This window comes from Triturus cristatus, chromosome 1_2, assembly GCF_964204655.1.
Source record: "Triturus cristatus chromosome 1_2, aTriCri1.1, whole genome shotgun sequence".
Classification (NCBI taxonomy): Eukaryota; Metazoa; Chordata; class Amphibia; order Caudata; family Salamandridae; genus Triturus; species Triturus cristatus.
In genome coordinates this window covers 394,404,221-394,428,817 of record NC_140580.1, presented here as the reverse complement: position 1 = coordinate 394,428,817, position 24,597 = coordinate 394,404,221, and the positions used below count along the sequence as shown (strand labels likewise).

At 43.9% G+C, this 24,597-nt stretch overlaps 1 protein-coding gene across 2 annotated transcripts in view; it reads left to right on the top strand.

The window, feature by feature from the left end:
• Window positions 1-24,597, top strand: part of PRKG1 (protein kinase cGMP-dependent 1) — a 1,992,201-nt gene that overhangs the window by 1,901,687 nt on the left and 65,917 nt on the right. For both annotated transcript variants that reach the window (XM_085605357.1, XM_085605347.1), the window contains exon 10: window positions 15,171-15,267. In XM_085605357.1, coding sequence (XP_085461483.1) covers window positions 15,171-15,267 — 97 coding nt within the window. The remainder of the gene's footprint in view (window positions 1-15,170; window positions 15,268-24,597) is intronic.

The window sequence follows — 24,597 nt, the reverse complement described above, 5'->3', positions numbered from 1 at the left end:
GTGATGTTACTGGCCTTCAAATGATGTGTGGTCACTTCTGCTGCCCTTGGGATTTTTGTGTACTGACATGCATGTCACAAACCCCAGCCCACATCCCTCCCCCATATCTAGTGAACCACAAGGAATACAGAATGTCAACGGCATGGGCCCCATCCACCCCAAATGAAGAACCAACATCCTCTGTCGTTACCTGGGAAATATACTGCAAGTTATTAATCTTCAAATAACACAAAATGTTCAAAAAGGTTTGAACATATTTGATAGGGGTGTTTTGGTTCCTGGTCCAGGTCTGGAGAGGGTTCTGTTACGATTGCACTGATCCCAAGTATCCAACTGCTAGTCATGACTTATTATTTTCCTGTGGTCAGTGAAAAATGAAATGACCAAAGACTCTTTAGGATGTAGCATGTTGGGCTGTCTGGCACTCAGCCCTTTATAAATGTATTGCTTCTTAGGGGGCTATGCACTTCCATTCTATTCGGTTTTGGCCATGTACTATTTCTTTTATAATATACACTGGAATATTCAACTAGTTCATGGAAAGACAAATAAATCTCTCTAATAAAGTTAGAGGCAGCAAGAAACTGCTACATGTTGAATAGAGAAACACACACACACACATAAAAGGAAAAAAGAATGTCTCTATATATAAATATATATATTTGAATATATATTTGAATTTGAATAAATTTATATATACATATATGTGTGTATATATATATGTATATATATATATATACACACCCACCATGCACTGCTTAGCTTGTGACATCACATATGACATCACTCATCACATGTTCTGTGACATCATGTTTAACATCACTGATGACATCTCAATGACTTTACTTTTACCTTTGTTTTTTTAAGTGAATGTCTAGTTTTTTTTAAATGTAAGATAATATTTATTTACCATACGTAAAGCCAACACTCAGCTGGAGGATTGGCAAGAGGGCCTTATGTTTTTTAATGGGAAGGTGGGCCACATGACCTCCCTCTCCAAACCAAGCTAAATCCATTAGGCCCTGGGGATCCCAGGGCCTTATGTTTTTCTAAAGGGGGCACGTAGCCCCACAGGGCCTTATTGCTTTTAAAGGGCAGGGGACCCACCTCCCCGAGCCTTATTACACACTGGGGACCCTATCACCGAGGGCCATTTTTTTTTAATTAAAGGGAAGAGGGGCTGTGTGGTCTCCCTCCCTGAGCCTTATTAGGCCCTTGGGACCCCAACCCGAGGCATTTTTTGTAAATAAAAGGAAGGGGTCTGCGTGGCCCCTCTCCCTGAGCCTTGTTAGACCCTGGAAACCCCACCCCAGAGCAATTACTAAAATAAAGGGGAGGGAGATGAGCGTTGTTAGGCCTTGGGGAACCCACCCCCCCAGGGCCATTGCTAAAAATAAAGGGGAGGGGGACTGCGTGACCTCCTTTCCAAAGCCTTGTTTGGCCCAGAGGATCACATTTCCTGGACCATTTCTAAAAATTAAAGGGAGGGGGCCGCTTCCCAAACCCTCCCTGAGCCTTGTTAGGCCCTAGGGCCCCCTTTCCCCAAGGCCTCTAATTTAAATAAAGGGGAGGGGGACTGTACAGCTGCTCTTCCTGAGCCTTATTAGGCCCCGGGGACCCCTCCCCCAGGCCTTTTTTAATGAAATGGAAGGGCGGGAGCATACCCCCAAGCCATATTAAAGTCTAGGGACCCCATCTCCAGGGCATTCTTTTTTCAAACAAAGGGGAGGGGGCAAGTGGCCCCCTCTCCAGAGCCTTCTTAGGTCCTGGGAACCCCAATTCCCAGGGCCTTATTTATTTAAATAAAGGGGAGGGGACCGTGTAGCCCCCTCCTGAGCCTTGTTACGCACTGTGGACCCCATCCCCTAGGTCCATTACTAAAAATAAAGGGGAGGAGTCTGTGCAGCCCACCTCCCTATGCCTTGTGAGTCCCAGGGGACCCCATTCCCGGGGCAATTTGTAAAAATTAAGGGGATGGGGCACAGCAGCTCATCCTCCTGCAGACTTGTTAGGCCATGGGGACCCCAACCCCCAGGGCCACTCATATAAATAAAGGGGAAGGGGGCTGCACAGCCCACCTCCCTGACCATTGTTAGGCCCTGGAGATCCCAACCCGCAGGCCCATTTCTAAAAATGAAGTGGAAGGGGGCCAAGTTGCTCCTCTCCCTCAGCCATGATAGGTCCTCGGGACCGCATCCGCCAGGTATGTTTTCTATGAATGGGGAGGGCTGCGTGCCCCCCACCATGAGTCTTGTTAGGCCCTGGGAACCCTATCCCAAAGACCCTTTTTTTTTTTTAAATAAAGGGGAGGGGGCCTTGTGGCCGCCCTCAGCTAGCCTTATTAGGCTCTGGGGACCTTATCCTTAGGGCCTTAGGGCTGTGTGACCTCTCCCAAGGAGTTGGGTGCACCATCCCCCAAGGCCTATGTTAAAAGTGGAGGGGGACAGCGTGGCTCTCCTGCTTGAGCCCACCAAGGGCCCCCACATCATAGACTTGTTGAGGGCTGCAGGAATAGCCCCGCAGCCCCAGCAGCAGGACCCGGCATTGCTCCCACCTGGAGGGCGCAGCTACTAATGCTGCTCCCTGTGAACAGGAGCAATATTTTGAACTGTTTCCCTGCCTGCATCACTGTGGGCCGGGAAACAGATCAGAAGATCAGAAGTCCATTCCCAGCGTGCATGAGCATTTTTAAAGCTCCTGCTCACTCTCAGTGGACTTGGAGTTTGCTCCTTTCTAAGCATGAGCAAACACAGGATTCCCTGCCCGTGCGGGTAGGTCAATGTCCTGAGTATGGTATTCCTGGGACTTAGCTAGTGAGCGACCCTGGGGATGGGGTTCCGATGGCAATTAATTTGCTCAGGGAGGGGGGGCCACACAGCCCCCCTCCCTTAAGGTAATCTGCACCAGGGGTGGGCTCACTGGGGCCTTTAATGGTTCAACAAGGGGGGCCACGCAGCCCCTTCCTATTATAAGTAATTTCAGCCCTGAGGGTGGACTCCCTGGGGCCTTTAAAGGCTCAGGGAGAGGGCCATGGGGCCCCCTCCACATTTTGCAAAGTTTTGGCCCCAGGGGTGGGATCCCGGGCTTGCCATGGCTCTGGGAGGTGGGCCACACAGCTCCCTCCCCTTATTTAAAGATTTTGGCCCAGGGGTTGGCTCCCTGGGCCTCTGATGGCTCGGGGTGGTGGGCTCATGTCCTTACCCCATACACTATGTTTTTGGCCCCAGGGATTGGCTCCCCATGGCCTCTGATGGATTGGGGAGGGGGGCAGCATGTTCCCCCTCCCAACCACAACATTTTTGACCCCAGGGGTGGGCTTCTCAGAGCCATTCATTGCTCTAGGAGGAGGGCCATGCAGGGTATCCCTACCCTAACCCGTTATATTTTTTATTCAACATGTTCAGGCCCGAGTGCTACGTCCCCGAGTCCCGTAATGGCTGCCAGTAACATTTTTCTCATGTGGCTGGCAGCCAATCAGAGCACTTGATCCCATGGGAGTCTGCCTCCTGTGGGAGTGAGATGGCCCAAGGAAAATAAAGCTCCCTGAGCCAATCACAAAGCTCTATTTTTAAATTGGTGTACCCGCTAGACTCTGTCAAGACTGTCGCAGGCCCAACTGTCAAGATATACAATTATTTTTTAACCTTAGTTTCTCAAAAACTACTCAACAAATTTACACCAAATCACAAAAAGCGCAATCTGCCGACCAAGATCCAGCTTCCTGCCAAATTTGGTCTAATGTCGTTTAGCATTTTTGCTGTAGCCCATCTTAAAGAAGTCTATGAAAAATACATGGGGATTGTGTGTTTTGGGACCCCCCTTGTTTCCTGGCCCCGGCATTGACGGATCATGCCAAAACTTTCCATGCCTAAACTAGTCAAACAGTAGCACTTTTTTGGAAAGTTTAAGAGAGATTTGTCAAACGGTGCCAACATTATTAGCGACACAAATACACTTTTCCTATGGAACACCTGACCTAACTACAACTACATAGTTGCAACCGTCACTAGGTAATATATAAATATATATATAAATATATATAAAAAAAATATATATATATAGATATTTCGCGAAGATTCGTCAAACAGTGCCAAAGATATTGGCAAATCAAAAAAGTTTTTCCTATGGAAACTACGTTCTAATTGTACCTACTGGCGACTGCCAGTAGGTAATATATATATATATATATATATATATATATACATATATATATATATACATTGATGTGAACCGTATTCCTCGAGGGTTGTGCATTTTAACGGCTCCTAGCTACGAGAACCCAAACCCTGACCTAATGCGCGAATGGGCTGAAACGAATTTGGAATCCTCACGCAAATTAGTACTGATTTTGATCAAGTATGCCGATATCGACAGAGCCCAACTGCTCAAAGAAATTGATGAAATCAATGAGGAGTTGGATAAAATTGATAATACCGATGAGAAAATCAGATTAACAAATGAAATGACAGTAAGGCTCAAGAAGGAGGAAACAAAGATTATGGAGAGAAAAACTTTCAAGTTTCAACGGGATCGCAATGACTACCAATTGGGGCAAATTTTTACATTTGTGAAGAAATATGATTCCTTACGAATCCCGAAGCCCAAGATGATTCCTCCTAGTAGGGGCCCTGGTAATAATACCTATGTGAATGACACTTCCCAGTCGGAACTAAGTTCAATTGGTGGAAGTGACTCAGAATCAGAGATACATAGCGGTTTGGCAGCAGGCCTGATTCCCAAGCCAACCCCAGCTGAAGAAATGAATTTTTTATGTGTGGAGAGGAGGCAAACTTTACGCCCGAGGCCGGCTACCATAAATCCCGACGCAGACGTTCAAACTACAAATCCAGGCAGAGGCAGAGGGCGAGGAAGAGGGGCATCAAATCAAAACAGGAGAAGAGGCGGAGGATATTGGGCGAAGAAATAACTCCTTACGACACCAATACCATAATCAATCTAACGCCATTAGTACTAACGGACGACGATAAGAGGATCCTCTCCTTAGGCCTTTCCTATGCACCTCAAAATAATTTTGACTATGCTGCTACTCGCCTTGATTTGTACAAAGCCGTACGCAAGCTTAAGCTCAAAAAATCCTTTGCACTACAAAACAACCGAAAAAATATCACGGATAGTGCACACGAGATATCCTTGCAGGATGCCATACAGGATTTATGGGACACTGAGGGCAAAGGTAATTCTAACATTTCTAATTGCCAGGAGGGTTCTAATCTTTTGGGACCTGCTACACCATTCAGACCCAAATCCACCTATAATCCAATATTGCCGCGTGATGTGCTGGATATATTCAATGAGAACGTGATTACCGAGATAAAGTCACTACACAAGGAAACTCAGAAAAAACGACGTCATTATAACCGACAAACCCAACAATATGATCAGCTCATCTTGAAATTGAAAAGCGATAGAAAGATTATTGTCCGCCAAAGTGATAAGGGCGGAAATATTGTTTTGATGACCAAGGAATTTTACGATCATGAAGCCTTTACACAACTCAACGATAGGAGTTGCTATGCCCGTACAACTGCAGCAGCCATTCAGATATCTAATAATGAGTTTCGCAGCAAACTGTCTATTTGGAAGAGGCACAAATTAATCTCTGAAGCTGAGTACAATTTTTAAAGAAGGACAATCCTGTTATCCCCACCTTGTATTTTATTCCTAAGGTGCATAAGGACTCGGAGAAACCCCCGGGCAGACCCATCATTTCGGCCCGGGATGGGATGTACGAAAAAACGTCACAATATATTGACTTTTTTTTACAGGACTTTGTTAAATCCTTAGATTCATTTGTACAGGACACAGGAGATTTTTGCGCAAGATTATTAAAACTAAATGGCAAGATGGGTACTGGATGTTAGCATTGGATGTGACCTCACTTTATACGAGTATTGGACATAGTGATCGCATCCAGGCAACTAAGTACTTTCTGTCACGGAAACCTGTGCAGTTTGGGGTCCACAATGATATGTTGATCGAGATGTTGGAGTTTTGCCTCCTCAACAATTTCATGTTTAACAACTTATTGTACCGTCAGTTGAGAGGCGTAGCTATGGGGGCTAGTTTTTCCCCTAGCTACGCCTGTCTTCATATGGGTTTTTGGGAGGAGATGGTTCTTCAGAAAGAGCATGCCCAATACCTCAAGGACAAAGTGATTGTTTGGCTACGGTTTATTGACGGCCTATTTGTAATATGTAATGGTACTTTGGATGAGGCCAATGGTTTTATTGAAATCGTAAATGTAAACAATCTCCATTTTATGGCAACATGTAGCCAAACTAGTGTCACATTTCTCGACACAGAAGTTTACATTCATGCAGGCAGTATAGAGACTAGATTATTTCGTAAACCGACAGCTGGTAACTCTACTCTACACGCTACTAGTGCTCATCCGTCCCACTTCATTAGAAGCATACCCTATGGGGAGATGCTGCATCTCAAGAGAGTATGCAGCAATTTTACTGATCTCAAAGCAGCACAGGTTTTGAGCAAACAAAGGTTCAGGGAAAGAGGCTATTCTATTGGTATTATTGATAGTGCCATAGCAAGAACTAATAACCTCAATCGTGATGAATTGCTAAAACCCACTATTAGTACTACATGTGTTGCTACAATACAAAATAATCAAGTGAGGAAGCACAAAAATTCAGTTGATGCCTTTAGAATTATCAGTAAACAACAAGCAGATTTAGGCAGGATCATAAACAGAAATTGGCCCATTGTACAGAGTGATCCTATTATTGGTCCTTTGCTCCCTCATCGAGCATTGATCACTTACAGTAGGGCCCCTACCATGAGAGAAGCCTTGGTTAACACAAATCCAGAAACTATTGACAAGACTTCCTGGTTACAACTCAATAGTGGGTTTTACAAGTGTAAGACATGTGCCCATGGTACCAGTACTAAAGCATTCACTGATCCATTCAGCAACAGACAACACAAGATTAATAAGTTGTTGACTTGTAAAACCGAATATGCGATTTATGTCCTCACTTGCCCATGTAACCTCAGATATGTGGGTAGCACAAAATTACCAGTACACAACCGTATATTGCAACACTTACGTGCTATTTCCAACCAGGATAACACCTACCCTGTTGCGAGACACTTCAAGGAAGCCCATAAAAGTGACACTAGGGGACTCAATTACTACGTAATTGATACTATTGAGCCTAGCCGTAGGGGAGGGAACCGTGAGACTAGCTTGCGTAGATTGGAAACACGCTACATTTTACAACTTAATACCAAGGCACCATCAGGTCTCAATATGACGGAGGATTTACACACATGTTTAGGCTAAATTCATCTACACTGTTTGGTTTGAACCTTTATGTATAATGATACTATTTGGTGATGATTGCATACTTTGTTATTTTGGATTGGATTTTATCCATAATATTTTAACAAGAATTGGAATCTGATGTTTATACGGCAATTTTTATCCTTTTAGTCATTTGTCTTAAACCTATTCATTCGTTTTATTTTATGGCTATTTATGTAGTATTTTACTATTTATTATGGATGAATTGTACTATATATAAATATTCTGCGTATTTGCACATCTGTACTCACCAACCATTCCGTTAAACAAATGTATTGTTTTTGGGGTGGATAATGATGATTCCCAATTGGCCAAAACCGTATAACCTATTATCACTAACATCATCGTGGTAATTTAAAAAGCCCCACCTGACTCTGACTCCTGAAATTTATGAATTTTTGTATTTGTGATTATTTTGATGTTATTTTATGGGTCATTTTGACTTCATGTGATACACTGTTGGTTATGACTATTTTGAATATGAGCATCCATGATACACTATGGATTTTTTATAAACACAGGCACTGATACACTTTAAAATTGCACTTTAAACTGTTTTCGTCACATTGAACATGGGGAGGTTGTTGTACTACCAACAGTAATTGTCACCAGGTTACATTATTGACCTTGTTGACGGTACACTGTAGAATATGAACATGATGCTGTCTAACTATTTGAGTAATATTTAGTGGTGACAAATCGGCATTCATGCCGTTAGGTTCGAGCATGTTCCTTATTTCTCAGTACCCAATACGTCTTATACAATATAAGTTTATTCCCGTGTGGTTTATATGCCATTACTGTGTAAATATCCATTGTATATATGTATTTTTTCCATGTCTATGATGACTCCCCCATGTGACGATATACGTAATCAACACTGGCACTTTAAATATGTGACACTATTGGTTAAACGCTGTCATGTGAGCAAGGCTCTGGGGAGCCGAAACGTTATGGCCGTCGCTCTGGGCAAATAAATCGACTTGCACTTGAAATTGGTTCGTGTACTTACTTCGCAAAGCTCCGGAAGGATTATCGAGGCTGGTGAATGTGGTATCTAAGATATATATATATATATATATATATATATATATATATATATATATATATATATATATATATATATATATTATCTACTGGCGGTCGCCAGTAGATAGTTATAGTTAGGACCCTGTTTCCATAGGAAATCCGCAACATTCTATTTGGAATAACTTTGGCGCCGGTCGACGAATCCTCGCGAAATTTTCAAAATAGGTGGGGCGCTACGCTCCGCTCCTACCCTGAAAGTCTCGGGGGGATTCGTCAAGCGGGGGCTGAGAAAAAAGGGGGGTCCCAAAACGCGTTTTTCCCATGCATTTTTCCATAGGACCTTTAGACACAGCTACAGCCCGAACGGCTGAACAGAGTTACTTGAAATTTGGCTGAGAGGTAGTCCTCAGGTCAAGGAAGTGCCTTTTGTAGGTTTGGTGTAAATCTGTTCAGTAGATCCTGAGAAAATAGCATTTAAATCAATATATATATCTGAGCCAGCTTACGGTGCGCTTACCGTGCGCTTACGGTACGCGTACGGTGACGTGCGCGAGCGCGATTCCGATTGGTTGTTAGATCAAAGTAAACATTCAAATCGGTCGAAACCAGGAAGTATCGGCCGCCATTTTCTGTCTCTCGCACTGAAAAACAAAGGTTGATAACATGAAAAGGGGGCAACGAAGAGAGTTGCAGACCCCCTAGCATTCGTCAGGGGGTTCACAAAGGACCAAAAAGTATGAAAAATAAATTTAATAATTTTTTTAAAAAATCGCGGAGTGTGCGTACGGTAAGCTTACCGTACGCGTACGGTAAAAAAAAAATAAAAAAAAATAAAAAAATTAACAATCACATTTAATATATAAATCTAAGGACCCCCAAGGTAGAAAAAAACTATTGATATTTGTAAAAAATGGTGTGGCGTGCACGGTACGAAACGCGCAAGGTGGGCGCTCGTTGCGCGAAGCGCACCGCGTGCCCACAGCGCGCGCATGGTGCGCGAAGCGCACCGTGCGTGCAAAAATGAACAATAAATAGATAACTTAGCATTTAAAAAAACATACAAATTCACTGAAAAAACCATAGGTTTCACACACGTTATAGTTATGAATTAGCATTTAAAAAACCTTGCAAATTCACTTAAAAAACCATAGGTTTCACACAAGTTATAGTTAGCTGTACATTTTACTCGTAAAAAACCAATGAAATTCCACGTTATAGTTAGATCAGGTAACTATAACTTGCGCGACCGCAATCCACTGCTGATGACGTCACATATTACATCACTCATGACATGGTCAGTGACATTACTGATGACATCACTGATGACATCATCCTTGTGATAGAGTGGCGGTCTTGCAAGTTATAGTTACCTGATCTAACTATAACGTGGAATTTCATTGGTTTTTTACGAGTGAAATGTACAGCTAACTATAACTTGTGTGAAACCTATGGTTTTTTAAGTGAATTTGCAAGGTTTTTTAAATGCTAATTCCTAACTATAACGTGTGTGAAACCTATGGTTTTTTCAGTGAATATATATATATATGTGTGTGTGTGCGTGTGTGTGTAAATCATGGGCAATGCCTAGAAAAAATATGTCCTAAAATGTCTATCCATATAAGGAAGAATAAAGACCTAGAGATTCTATCAAGGCTTATTTATTGTGCACGTAATAGCCACAGTTTCACAGGCTGGTGGAAAACATTAAATAGTGTCCTACACCGTCAAGTTACATGATGCCTACACTGCTAAACCAACCTGACATGAATTAGATCCAAACTCAGAAAACAAGATCATGCTCTTATCTTGCTACCGAATGTGGGGACTGCCAAGTACTAAGGCTTCATAGTCTTGATTTCACTTAAATATCTTTCATGCAGCATTACAAAATTCCTGCCCCTTTACCTCTCTCTTAAAAGTTCTTTTTCATCCCTAATTTCCTCTTTGCCACTTTTTATCCTTCTTTCTCTTCCTCCTCCTTTCCCCTTTTACATCTCTCTCTAGCTCGTGATCTGGGTGAAAGTCTTATATTGAAAAATAAGTGCTCTTCCCCATAATAAGTGGTGATGTGCCCCATCTGTAACTACTGGCTTCAAATTAAGCACTGCATCAGATATTTGACCTTGATTGTTTTTGAAAGTTTTGCAGCCAACCCCCTGCTACTTACACTGTGAACAAAGACCTTCAGTGGATTGCTTTCCAAGAATGTTGTAAAATGTATGTGCTCTTTACCCTTATATAGGATTCATAATAGATATCAGGGATCATTTTATATATAGTGCATCAGGGGTACAACAGGCATGTCTGTCTGCCTTCTGCAGCCCCATGGCACTTTGGTGATTCAGAATAACAGAATGGGCCGCTGATGATTGTGCGACCCCTTCTGTAATACTGATTTTCCAACTCAAAATGTGAGATTCAAAGGGAGCAAACCCTAATTTCCAAGAGGGCATGGCGTCATGCAAATGAGGGAATCCTTTTCCTTTCTGCACACACAGTGTTACAAAAATGAGGGCAGAGGTAAACAGCCCATCAGGAGGTGCAGTGACTTCAAAATATTAACTTCCAAACAAGAATGCAGATATATACCATGTATGCATTCTTATCTCGCATAGTGGCCTGCTTTAGTAAAGGTACGTTACAGGAAACTTGCCTCACTGCTAACGGTGAACAGGGACATTTTAAGCTTAAAAACGTTTTTAGAATAATGATGAAGCATTGAAATGAATGGGATATACAACAACCAGTTCTTTCTGAATATTATCAGTGGAATAAACACATATATGTTTATAACGTCTTAGTGCACTTTTCAAAGGCTTCCAAAGTACCATTACACTCAAAATTCACTTGCAAATATATGAACAATTTATGATTGTTGCATTATAAGGTGGGGTAATAGGGACTCTTACATAAAGTTTGGCACTAGTGAAAATCCATTGTATCTTCTTTTCTAATGATTTTGTAGGAAGGTTTGGTGCACAAAGATTTTGTTCTACGTCATACGTAGGGTGACTAGACGTCCCGGGTTTGACGGACCAGTCCTGGTTTTTCAAGGACTGTCCCAGCTTCCAGACAGTTTTTTCTGAAAAAAAGACATGTTCTGGATCTTGAGAGAGGGTCAGGTGAGCATGTGCATTAATCACAATGAGGTGCAGGCACACATTTCCTCAGGCCCTCTCCACACCAGGGACAGGATTGGGTTGTTAAGAGTCGCCTGCTGTGCTGCCTGGCCTCACTCTTGCAGCACAACAGGGTTAAAAGAGGGGCGAATCAGGGATCAATAGCAGCAGGCGTCTGAGACCACATGGGGACAGGATACATATATATATACATATATATATATATATATTACCTACTGGCGGTCGCCAGTAGGTAGTTATAGTTAGGACCCCTTTTCCATAGGAAAACCTCAACATTCTATTTTGAATAACTTTGGCGCCGGTCGATGAATCCTCGCGAATTTCTCAAAATAGGTGGGGCGCTACGCTACGCTCCTACCCTGAAAGTCTCGGGGGGATTCGTCAAGCGGGGGCTGAGATAAAAGGGGGGTCCCAAAACACGTTTTTCCCATGCATTTTTCCATAGGACCTTTAGAACGAGCTACAGCCCGAACGGCTGAACAGAATTACTAGAAATTTGGCAGAGAGGTAGTCCCTAGGTCAAGGAAGTGCCTTTTGTAGGTTTGGTAGATTCTGAGAAAATAGCCTTTAAATCAATATATATATCTGAGCCCGCTTACGGTACGCTTACCGTACGCTTACCGTGAGCGTACGGTGGCGTGCGCGAGCGCGATTCTGATTGTCTCTTAGATCTTAGTAAACATTCGAATCGGCCGAAACCAGGAAGCGGCGTCCGCCATTTTGTCTCTCGCACTGAGTGTTGTTTATCAAACATGATGGCCAAAAACATGTTACGGGGCTGTTTTGACAACTCCCTCCCACATAGTCATGTTGAGGGAGTCCCCAAACATCCCCCAAGAGCAAAAACGGTTTTATTTTTTTTTCAGCAATTTCGCCGAGTACGCTTACCGTACGCTTACCGTAAGCGTACGGTAAAAAAATAAAAATAAAAAAAACACTATCCACACTTACCCCACCCCCTGTGCTTTTGTTGGCCGTAGGCCACCAAATGTACAGGGCTTATTAATAGGTAAAAAAAACTAAATTTTGGCAACATGAAATTATAAAATCGAAATAAAAAAAACACTATCCACATTGACCCCACCCCCTGTGCTTTTGGTGGCCGAAGGCCACCAAATGTACAGGGCTTATTAAAGTTGAAAAAAACCGTGCACGGAACGAACTGCGTTAAGTGGGCGCGCACGCCTCGAATGGCGTAAAGTAACTTAGCATTTAAAAAACCGTACAAATTCACTGAAAAAACCATAGGTTTCACACACGTTATAGTTAGGAATTAGCATTTAAAAAACCTTGCAAATTCACTGAAAAAAACATAGGTTTCACACATGTTATAGTTAGCGGAAATTTTACTGATAAAAAACCTGTGAAATTGCCCCGTTATAGTTAGTGCTGGCAACTATAACTCACGCGACCGCAATCTTCTGCTGATGACATATGTGTCTTTATGAAAAAAAAATATTTGTAATATATGTATAGCTAAAAATGTATGGAAGAAGACATGGGCAAATAAGTGTCTAAATACAGTATTAGCATCAGCAGAGGATTGCGGTCGCGTGAGTTATAGTTGCCAGCACTAACTATAACGGGGCAATTTCACAGGTTTTTTATCAGTAAAATTTCCGCTAACTATAACATGTGTGAAACCTATGGTTTTTTCAGTGAATATATATATATGTATATTTTCAGTGGCGGCTGGCAGGGAATGGTGGTGGCAGGGGGACAACATTTTTTTTTTTTTAAACACTTACCCATTACCGGCCGCCATCTCTCATCAGCTTTGGTCCCTTCTTATGCTGCCTTCTCCTCATCTTCGGTGGAAGCAGGAAACACACAGTCTCCCTCCTCTGAGCCAATCACAACGTTGCAATGCAGCATTGTGATTGGTCTGAGTGCCGTGGTTCGATGCTCATGTGGGGACAGGGAGCCCGGGCATGTTCCCCACCAGGCTTGTAATATATCCTGGTGGGGAACATGCAAAGTGTGCATGACTGTTTGGCTGACCCAAGACAGCCGGCCAAACAGTCATGCGCACTTAGAGTCTGCCACCACTCCTCCCCCCGTGATCACAGCACCGCCCCACCCTGACCTAGCCATGTAGTGAAAAATAAAAAGATAATACAGGGTCATTATCATTTAATTTTTTCCTTTCTCCTGCTCTGAGAGCAATGGGGCGATGCTCCTCCCCCTTAGCGGAAGAGCCTCCACTGTATATTTTAAACAATAATTTGGCTGGCCAAACCATGGCCCTATTTGTATGTCTATGTCTGTCCCGGTTTTTAATTAAAAAAATCTGGTCACCCTTGCCGTATCATATAGATTTTGTAGTAGACAGACAAAGGAACTCTGCACCTTAGCTGTAGGTTTGCTGTTTTCCTATTTAAAAATACAGCAAATTTTGCCTAAAAAAATTACACATTCTTAAACGCTTGAAAAGCAGACCAAATCAGTTTACTCTGCACCCTAACACAGGCAAAGGAACGAGGAGCTATTTAGTTTGGTACGTGTTTCACCCTGTTGCTGAAATGTGTTAGTTAACCCGCGCCAAAGTTTAAGCAAACCTGGTCTGCTCCATTTAATGTGACATATTAAAATTGTGCAAAACGGGCTTGCCCTGTTCTTGCACTGGTGCAAATGTTTACTTTTAAATTTGAAAAATGGGTTTATTATAAAAAAGGTCATATGTGTGCTCTGAAGTTGGGATGTCTAGCATCCACAAACCTACTCAGTTGTTCCCCTTTCGTCCAAGAACTTCCCCTCTTGTCCTCGGCTTTACATTGACCCTGTTGTAGCGCCATAAAGATCACATTTCACTTCAATGAGTAGCTGTCGAATCCACAGCAGTTTCCCAGAGAGCACTAGGGCTGTATTTCAGGAAGTTCACGGCCTCCTGTCAAGAGCTGTGTCAGGGGTGGGGGTCCCTGTATCCCCTCCTTTCTAAATATATCGTGTCTCTCGAGTAGGAGTTATTTTAGGGCCGACGAATTGGAAGCAGGGACAGGGTGATTTCTCTCGCAGGCCTGCCTGTGTCACTGGTGCATGCTGGGAAAGGTATTACCTCATGAACGAGCTGCACTTTGCATCTCACACAGAAGCCTCCAGCACAGGACGCTCCCCACACTTGTGCTGTGCATTTCTGCTCCACGACAGGATATAAATTAGAGTGGTATAGTCTCGTTAAGATTATAAAACTGCTTCTGAAGCGCTGCACACGCCAGTCAATCTGCACCCCCCATGACCTCTGGCCTCATTAGGATTGGATGTTATTTCTAGACAGAGGACATTGGCAATAATCCTTCTTTTGATGGGCGCTCATGGGAAGCCAAGCACGGGTATGGATTGGAACAGAGGATCTTCGGGTTTCTCATAATCAGACGAGATGAGTATGGCAATATGTAACAATCAGGTCACACCACCTGCGCAAGTGCAATAATGGTACGCTCCAGCAGGCCGCTCTTCTAATACATTGGTATGGTAAGGATATGTGCCCACTGATGGTGTGCTTTGCAGCTAAGACCAAGACATTGATGGGGATGTGAACCGAAAACGCAGACTTTAAAATCCAAAATGGAAATTAAGCTGAACCTTTCTGGTGCAATAACTTGCAGCGCTCGTCTAAGTGCCTCTAAGAAGTTTCCCTTTTTTTGCATCAAAAAATCCAGATATGAAGCGGAAGCGGCCTTCTTCGGCAACCTGAAACTTTCCGATTTCAACATCATCGACACCCTGGGAGTTGGAGGATTTGGACGCGTAGAGCTGGTAGGTGGACTTCTTCTGGTGAAATGCGCTTTGCATGGTGTGATGAGCTGCGTACAATAACTGCAATGTGAAAAATGCACTACTGAGTGGAATGGGTGAAGAATCTGTATCCTTGCCTAGATGTTCACAATCGTTATTTGCAAATAGTTTTCACTAGTTCTGCTTCCACATTTTCTTGTTTCTTGCTAATTTGTCTTCATCTCGCTCTCTCAGCCTAACCTGAGGAGAACAAAGATAAAGGGCCTCCTTACGATGCGACCTTAAAAGGCTCCGACCAAGGGTTGGTGCCTTTTAGGCTGCATGATAATATGCCGGTCGGATTACTTTCCCACCGCCTAATTATGTTGCAGGCGGTCGGTAAGTAATCAGAACGGTCGTCCCGGCAGTTTCCCAATGGGCTCGGAGAGCTCATCCACCAGTCGGATTGTGCCATGTAATCTCAAGGGCGGAAAGGTCCATGTAATTACAATGACGGTTTCTGACATGGTTTCCATGCCGGTCTGTCCAACATGGAAACCATGTCGGAAAGCAACTTTGGGGGCCCCCAGCAGGGACCACCTTGGTGCATGGCTTCCGGTTGGAGTCAGGCCCCCCCGTTGATCCCCGTACCTTGTGGCAGGCACCTTGTGGTGTCTGCCACGGGGTGTAGGGATGAACTGCACCTACTATTTTACTATGGGAGCATGCATTCTGTCCGGTTTACGTTCGGAATGCATTCTCCCATTGTAAAATATAGGATTGCGCATCCTAATGGAGCAGTGGGGACTGACGACCAGGTGTCGGTCGGTCCCATACGAATAAAACAAATTCCTTTGCGTGCGCTGCATCGCAAAATGCGATGCAGCGCGCGCAACAAAATTCGTTTTATTTATTTAAATGTGTACTTACCTCCGTTCATTCATATTCCGGTGTTTACATTTCCCCACCCTGCCCCTTCCCGCCCCGCCTCACCGCCCCACGGAACTCCCTCCATGGACCGCTACTGCTTACTGCACATAAACAATCTCCCCTGTAGTGCAGGCACCCTTACCAATTGGTGGTAGGGTGCCTGCACTAGCGCTATGCATCTTTTTTGTGCCAACGCTAGGGGAAACACAGGGGTGTGCTGTATTCTTGTGAATACGGCGCATCCCTACATTTAAAAAATGTCAGAGCGCGGTATTGCCGAATTTGGCGCAGCACTGCGCTCTGACATTTTGGGGGAAATGTTGGCCCCTATTGTCCTATTTTAGAATTACTGCCATAGTTTTATTGCAATAAGAACTAGAGCAACATCAATGTGCCCCATTTTGTACAACACCAGAAGCAAAAAATAATGGAAATAAATTTAGTCTCTTTTTGGGTACTGGCAAACTTTAAATAGCAAAGTATTTTTATTAATGTTTTTTTAATTCAGGCTGAATTTTTACATTATTTATATTCAAGCCTGCTTTGGCATATCAAAACAAAGGTGCTTGCATCAAGTGTATAAGACAGTTAATTTTATGAACTAAAACGGTGATTGACAGATGATTTGCAAAGAAAAGCTGACCTTGTTTAAGCAAGATCTCAAAGGCAATTAAGGCTTAGAAAATACCCTTCTTTTAAAGTCACGTTTGCACACTTGCTTAAGCTGGAAACACTGAAGGAATGTTTTATCACTTCATGCCCACCATATCTTAGCACGTTTACAAACTAAGCACCGGATTTAATAACGTTTTGAGCGATGCTTGACGCAAACCCGCACTATATGTTTGTTTGGAATTTACTTAACAGAGCACAACTTGTTTTGCGCTGGAAAGGTCCTGGAAGTAACTTAAAGCAGCTCTCTCCCTCTCGCGCAACGCAGAACAACAACTTTAATTGCATGCGCTTTTATCAAATCTACCCATAGTGAGTCTATAAGCGCTGTTTGTATACCACATTAATATGCACGGCAAGTAAAGAATGCGTGCATGAGAGCATGAGCAAACTCGCTGGTTTATTTGCATAATGGAAGTAACATTACATGGACGCCAACGAAAAAACTGATGGCGGAGCATCACAGCAGTCAACAACCCACTATTAGTGAGCTGGGATTCACTGTCAGCACTGTGCTGACCAAGGAGGAGTTCCTGGCATGGAATGCCAGTGGAGCACGCTAGGAACTCCTTTGAGTTATGCAGAGGGCTGTAAACAGAAACGGTTACCAACACAACCATAGCAGAGGAGGAGGGACATAGAGCCAGGGCAACCTCCCGCACTCCTATTCAGACTGGCAGACCATCCTATAAATAGGAATATGAGACATAAATGGGCCTGATGTACTGGGCAGTTCAATTCGACTGGCATTTCCTCCCTCTACATATGAGCACAGTCACACCTGGGTGCATGCACACATGTGCATGCAAAGGCCCACACATATGCAAACATGCACACAAACCAGCATTTAAATGTCACACATACACACCCTCACATACACATCTGCAAACACACAGTGACAAGACTTCCAAAAGTGGGCTAAAACCCCCTGAATTGAGCAGATTATCCAGCTCGTGTTTGGAGTTTCTGCACACCCTATGTCCATTATGGGGTGAGCAAACACCCCAGGACATTCTCTGCAGAAGTTGTGCAAACATACATCCGAGATCACACGTATCCAGCAAGTGCAAGAAGACGTGGACGTAAAGGTCACATGCTCAGACTCGCAAACCCCCACAACACACACCCATCAATATGCACGAGGACATGCCTACTCACAAACACAATACAGAGAAAGAATCCCAAACATCCTTAAAACAAACAGATGAAAGTATAGGTACTCAGGTAAATCATTTATATGCATACTAGCTTCCTTAATCCTAGTTTCTTGGATGAATTCAGTTATTGCACATGTCCTGCACTTTTGCTTTAGGTACTGTAGCATTATATGCAACAACATAAGGAGCAACAGAGGGAATATCACCAGGTAGCCCTCCACTCATAGATTTTATACAAAAATAACCTGGTTAGACAGAACACTTTTAGTCTTTATAACTTATGTTAAGCGGGTGTTATATACTCCTAGGTAGGGCTATGCTAAATTCTCAGGTAATGCCCACCTCTACGTGTTCCTCATTTAAAAATTATTAACCATCCACAGCTAATCTCACACCCACCAAAGAAAAAATGTGAGAGAAGTCAGAAAGTGCTTCAGGTAAGCGCCACCCATGCAGCTACTGGTTGAGACTCACCAGTTTGCTCGTTCTGTAATCATCTGCAGCTTTCTTGACAGAAAGAAAAAACCTGTGGCCTAACACTTAGGCTCAATGAAGTGGAGAAAAAATAAAATTAATGTATAGATGATAACATCATCTATCAAACATCCAAACCCCGTAGTGTGAAAAAGGAGTGAATAAATCTCCTAATTAAAAGTGAGTTGTGAACAACTATTCCACACATTCTTTATTTTCATAGGGGCATATTTATAATAACTGGCGCATCCCTGCATATCAGCAGGGATGCGCCAGTTATTTTGCGCCCCAGCTCCGCCACCATGGATGCGCCGCATTTATAATGCGGCGCACCATGGGGCAAAAACAGCACAGATGCGTCACGCATCTGTGCCGTAAAAGTGTCGCATTGCTGGAGTTGCGTCGCAAGCGCAATGCAGCTCCAGCATTGCTCTGGGGGGCCCTATCTTCACAATGCTGCGTCAATCCTTACGCCTGCTTCAAGCAGGCGCAGGGTTTTGACGCAGCATGGGCTCAAAAGTGACTAAGTGAAATCTTGTAGATTTCACTCAGCCACTTTTAGGAGGTGTTCCTGCGCCGGAACGCCCCCACCTGCCCTGGAACGCCTTCATGTGGCGCAGGGCTTTACAACGTGACGCATCTCCCAGATGCGTCACGTTGTAAATACCCCGCACCATGGCGCAGGATTTGCGCCGCTGCTGCGTCACAAAAGTGACGCAACGGCGGCGTAAATGAGGCGCAAGTCAAACATAAATCTGCCCCAAAGTGTCCACACTAGGTTCAAAAGACACAGCATGTTTATACTATTTTAACTTGAAAGGCTGACATGTTTCATTGCCCAAACAGTTTTTGGCAATTTCATCAAAGCACAGAACAAATCTCCACTTCACTATGCTTTAAATCAGTAGTGGTTGATAAAAATAATAAAAGAAAGAGTGATAGTGCCAGAGACAAAGAAAAATAGAATTTATAAACAGTTATCATGTGTTGACACTTTCAAATTACGACACATCTCATATTTTGTGTCTTCACAGAGTGACATACTCACCGGGTGGTTGACAGGTGGACTCCTACCAAAATCTCACAGGGGGGTTAAAACATGCCCCCCCCCCCCCCGGTACAGTGCAGCAAACAACAACGTGCCTGTGAAGGGACACAAACAGTACTTCACTGTCCTCATCATGATACTATAATGGTAAAAAATCCCATTGCACCTCCAGCATCGTCTAGTTGGTAAGGGAGAGAGGTGTACTCAAATTTACATGTTTTTTTAATAGAAAAGGGCGACCAAGTGTATATGCCCTCACATGTTATTCAAAATTCTTTAATATTTGTCCTGCTGTGAAGTACGGAATACTTCCTGCTCACCCGCAAGTTGTAGTGAGACTGAACATCTCTCATTGCTGTCCACAAGATGTTTAGAGGCAGCCGCCCATGATCAGAAGAACCCCCACTGGACTGTAGCATTATAGCCAGCTGCTGATCTTCTTAAAGGCCCTAAGTCAAAGTTATAGGCAGGCGCGGCCGGCACAGGTAAGAGCGGTGGAGTGGTGAGGTGGTAGGGAGGGGCGCGTGAATGTCGACCGACAAATGGGTACCTTACCTTGCACTGGCCACACCGCCAATTGGCGACACCCAGAGAGCAAGGTAAGTGGTTTTGTTTATTTTTTTAATTTTATTTTACTTATCCCGTCATCTGTCGACTTTCCCCAACGCCCCGCCCCTGCCCCGCCCACTGCCCCTCCAACCTTACCTGTGCTGGCCACGCCTGGTTATAGGCCGAGCTGTAGGCAAACACGTATAATGAGTGAGAGGGCTATAAACAACCGGTGTTGTCTGATGCAGAACGCTTGTAAGGCTATTAGAACATTTCACTCACTGAGGGCAGAGCGTGAATAAGGTGGAACATTATGACAAACAATGGAATGTTAGATAAGAAGGCCTATACCAGCCAATATTGGCCCTAAACCACTCCATTGTCTCGAATGGAGCTCCCAACACTCCAATGTTCAAATGTGCCTTCCACATCACTCTAAACTCAGTTCTTTCCAAGCATAATACCCAGCTACAACACTCTCCTTAGCAGGATGAAGAGCTGTCCTCAAGTAATGAACATCGAATAATCCAATCAGGTTTCTTGATTACTCTATTATGAGCACTTCCTTTCTCGCCTCTCATATGAGCTTACTTCCTGAGCCTGAACTGAGGTGACCCAGATGATCTTATGTGTATTGGAGCAGTAGGTAAACACTTTGGGGTAAAATAGGCAACGAAAGCAATTACCTGAGACAGGCCAATGTGCATTGTTTCAGGCTTTCCCAAGCCAAAGAGGCTGCTGGCCTTCCAGATGCATACCGTAGACCGTTCCAATGATGCTGACACTGATGTGGTTTGCAGCAGGAATGCGCGGCATTCGCATAGGATGCTATGGGACAGGAACACGCACAGGGTGCCCGTGAACTGTGCAGGGCTTTCAGATGTGGTTAGTATAAAAACAAAAATGATAATCTGGAGATCTGCACGGGCATTTGCTTTTTTCGCAGGTTTCATCCCTTTGAGAAAATGTAGGTGCAGGCACATGTCGAGTGGGCGTGATGGGTAATGCCTAATAAATTACCATCAATTCTTTGTAGATTAAAGGAACATCGACTTGCCGAGAGCTGAGAACCGAACTGCGGCCTACATTGCAAAGCTCTGCGGTGGAAACTTGAATGCATTTCAGAGCATTCGTGAGCACTTCAAAATTACTTAATTAACTTAAATTGTTGTTTGAGTTTGCAGACATAGTTGGCCTACTACCACTGAAATAATAGGCTGTACTTGTTTTTGTTCTACAAGCGTCACCACTTAGCTTGTGCTGTATTGCCTGCTTTCATTGTCAATGCCCACCCCTTTTCTTTGGAATGACACTTTTCCTGTTAGCACTTAAAAAGGCAGATTCTGGTTGTCTGGCTGGGAGGAGAACTTGCACACATTTTTCGTTTCAAGGGGATCGCACCACGATTAATTTACAGCAGAACTGAAATACCTATAAGGTACAGTGACAGTGCAATGAAAAAAAAGGGAGGTGGCCACTCCGGTCAGACAGCTAGTACCCCTGGAGGTTTCAATATCCGGCTGTGGTTAAAACCGTTCCGGTGGATATATGGCCAATGTGTGGGGAGTAGTTGTGGCCTAAGGGGCGTTGCTACCGACAGAGGAACTGGGGCTCTAGGTTTGAGTACCCGCATTGGCTAAAGATCCTGGGGCTTATTTACAAGACCCTTGTGCTGCCGGTGCATCACTTCTTTTGTCGCACCAACGGTGCAGTGTGCTGGTCCATATTTAATAGGCCACAAAAATACACCCTGCATGGCTATTTATGGCCTTGTAAATACGACCCCTTTTCACCCATCACTTTGCGTGAAAGGGGCATGCCAGTGGTGTTGCTGTGGGTGTTACCACGCAACACCCATGGATCCTGCCACATTCTCAGATTTACAACAGTTCGTAAACCAGGTGAAGCCTCCTACGAGGAAAAATACTTTTATTTCTCCTCGTTTTTTCCTCTTTCGATGCATGCTGCATTCTGCAGCACACATAGAAAGAGGAAAACACCATCAGTGATTGCTTTTGTGCTGGAAGGTGTCCCTTTCCACACAAAAACAATCATCCCCATAACGCAGGCACCCTTGCACCATGATGTAAGGGTGCCTGGGTTGACAAATGGAAGCCAATTGTGGGCCAGCTCAGGGGAAAGCACAGGGATGCGTCATATTGTTGTAAATATGATGCATCCCTTTGCTTTTAAAAATGACGCAGCTTGGCACAGCAAAATGGCTTGCGGCGCCGTGCTGCATCATTTTGTTGTAAATGAGGCCCCCGGTGATTCTGGTAAAAATGTAAAAATATTTAAAAATCTAAAATTAAATTCTGGCCTTGTCTAATGAAATTTCTGTGATCATGTAAAGAGCTCAAATGTCCTTGGGCCAAGTTTGCACTATATATAAAACAGATATGTCCATCTGCTGCCATGACACCAGGACAGCAGACCTGGCACAATGCAAAAAGATCATCAGTCTCAGCCAGGTACAGGACTGGCCGTAGAGGGCCCCGGGCAATTCCCTGGTGGGCCTCATAGGTGGGGGCCAGTTTTGGGCCCCTGGGGGCCGTTTTTGTTCCACGGTAGTTTTTGCAGCATAGCTGCAAAATCGGCCCTGTAACAAAATCGGCCGAAAACCGGCCCTGACAAAGAGCTCGGCGGCACCCTTAACCTCCCGGGGGAGGGTGGGCCGGTCGAGCACTTTGCCGGGGCCGGTTTTGGTTCCCAGTCCGGCCCTGGTCTCAGCTCTAATTTTAGGCATATCATTCAATATTGTCGCTGAATTAGTGGTGCCAATGGTAAGATTGTGGATGTGCTGGATGCAGTAAAGAGAAAGAGCCAAGGCTGAGAGCTTGGGTAAAAAGTACCTTAGACCAGTGCATAATCTGTGAACAAAAACGAAGTGCAGGAACATAAGGTTTTTCTTTGGAGACTGCGGACGGCACTTTCGAATGTTGAGGTTGCTAAATTCCAAGGCTCATAGGCTTGATGCTTCCTCAAGTCCCCCGTTACCTTCTAGACCCATCTTCCACCATCCTGCACTTCCTGCCTCTTTATCTCTCTCTGCCAGGTCCTTTTTCATCCCTGCTTTCTCCCTCTGTCACTGCTTTTCCATCTTTCTCTTCCTCCTACTTTCTCCCTTTTCTGTTTTTTTTCTCTGTTGCTTTCGGTCAAAATCAGATGATGAAAAATATGTCCCAGTCCCCAAAACAAAATCCTGGTTCCTGCCACTGGTAACCATCAGCACAAACTGAGCACTGCAGACAACTCAGACTTGTTTTTCAAAATATGGATAAAATAAGTAAATCATACACATGGTGCGTCATTTATGTCTTCGTCAGGCATGTTTCGCAGTTGTTGGTTATGTCATGCTGCAGAAAATTGAAGAGAAGTACCTGGTGATTCAGACTTGTTCTCGGAAGGAGATGTTGAACAACAGTGCAGGTAGAGCTCAAATTCAGGATGGCAATGGAGTAAATGAGAGAGAAAGCATCCACTTAGAAAACGAGGAAACGGCCAATAGTATAGATTTATTTTATTTTTAGGCTTGCAGGGCTGTGTCTGCTGCCCAGAGGGTGTCAGCCTCATTTACACAGAGTAGTAGCATACGGGTAACAAGGCAGTCATAGTATTTAACTAATGTGGGGATGGAATAGAACTCTAGGGGCCAGATGTAGGTAACTTCAATTTAGCGAGTCCTTAATAGCGATTTTTACCGAATCGCTATTAAGGACTCGCTAAATGGAATGTAGGTAGAAATCACTAAAATATTAGCGATTCCTTAACATTCCTTAATAACAAATCGGTAATTGAGAGTTGTTATTAAGGAATACCTACCCATTCATTCCTATGGGCTAGGAGGCTCATAGGGATGAATGGGAAGATATTCACTATTAGCGAATCGGTATTACCGAATCGCTAATAGCGGGAGCTATTTCAAGGGTGCCAGGGTGTCCAAAGGACACCCTGTTGCACCCCTGAAATGTGTATGTGTGCACATGTGGCGCACATACATGCCCTAAGGACATGGATGTGTGTCACATGGCACATTTAAAAAAGCAAAAAAGTGCTTTTGCAAATGAAATTGCTACTTACCACCAACTTGAAGTTGGTGGTAATTAGCGATTCCTTAAGGCTGAAGTGCACTATTTTTAGTGCTACGTGCATTGCATTTAAGGAATCGGTATTTCCGATTCCTTAAATGCAAGAGCAAAATAAGGAATCGCTATTTTGCGATTCCTTATTTTGCAAGTAGGTTTCAACTCACCTACATTGCACTCAGCCAAATACCGGTCGGAAACGCAGAAATTCTGCGAATGTTTGCGTTACCGCTCTGTGTTTGGCCACCTACATCTGGCCCTAAGTTAGAAGTAAATATGGAAGCAATGATTGGATGTGGAAGTAAAACATTTATAAGTGTGGGGGAGGTATGTGTGTGTCTTTGTGTGTTTTGCCAAAAATTGAACTTAATTGAGTTCTCAGTACCCACGGTGATAGACCCTCCAGAGAACGATAACAGAGCACCACCTTTTTGAATTTCAGTGTTTCCGAATATAG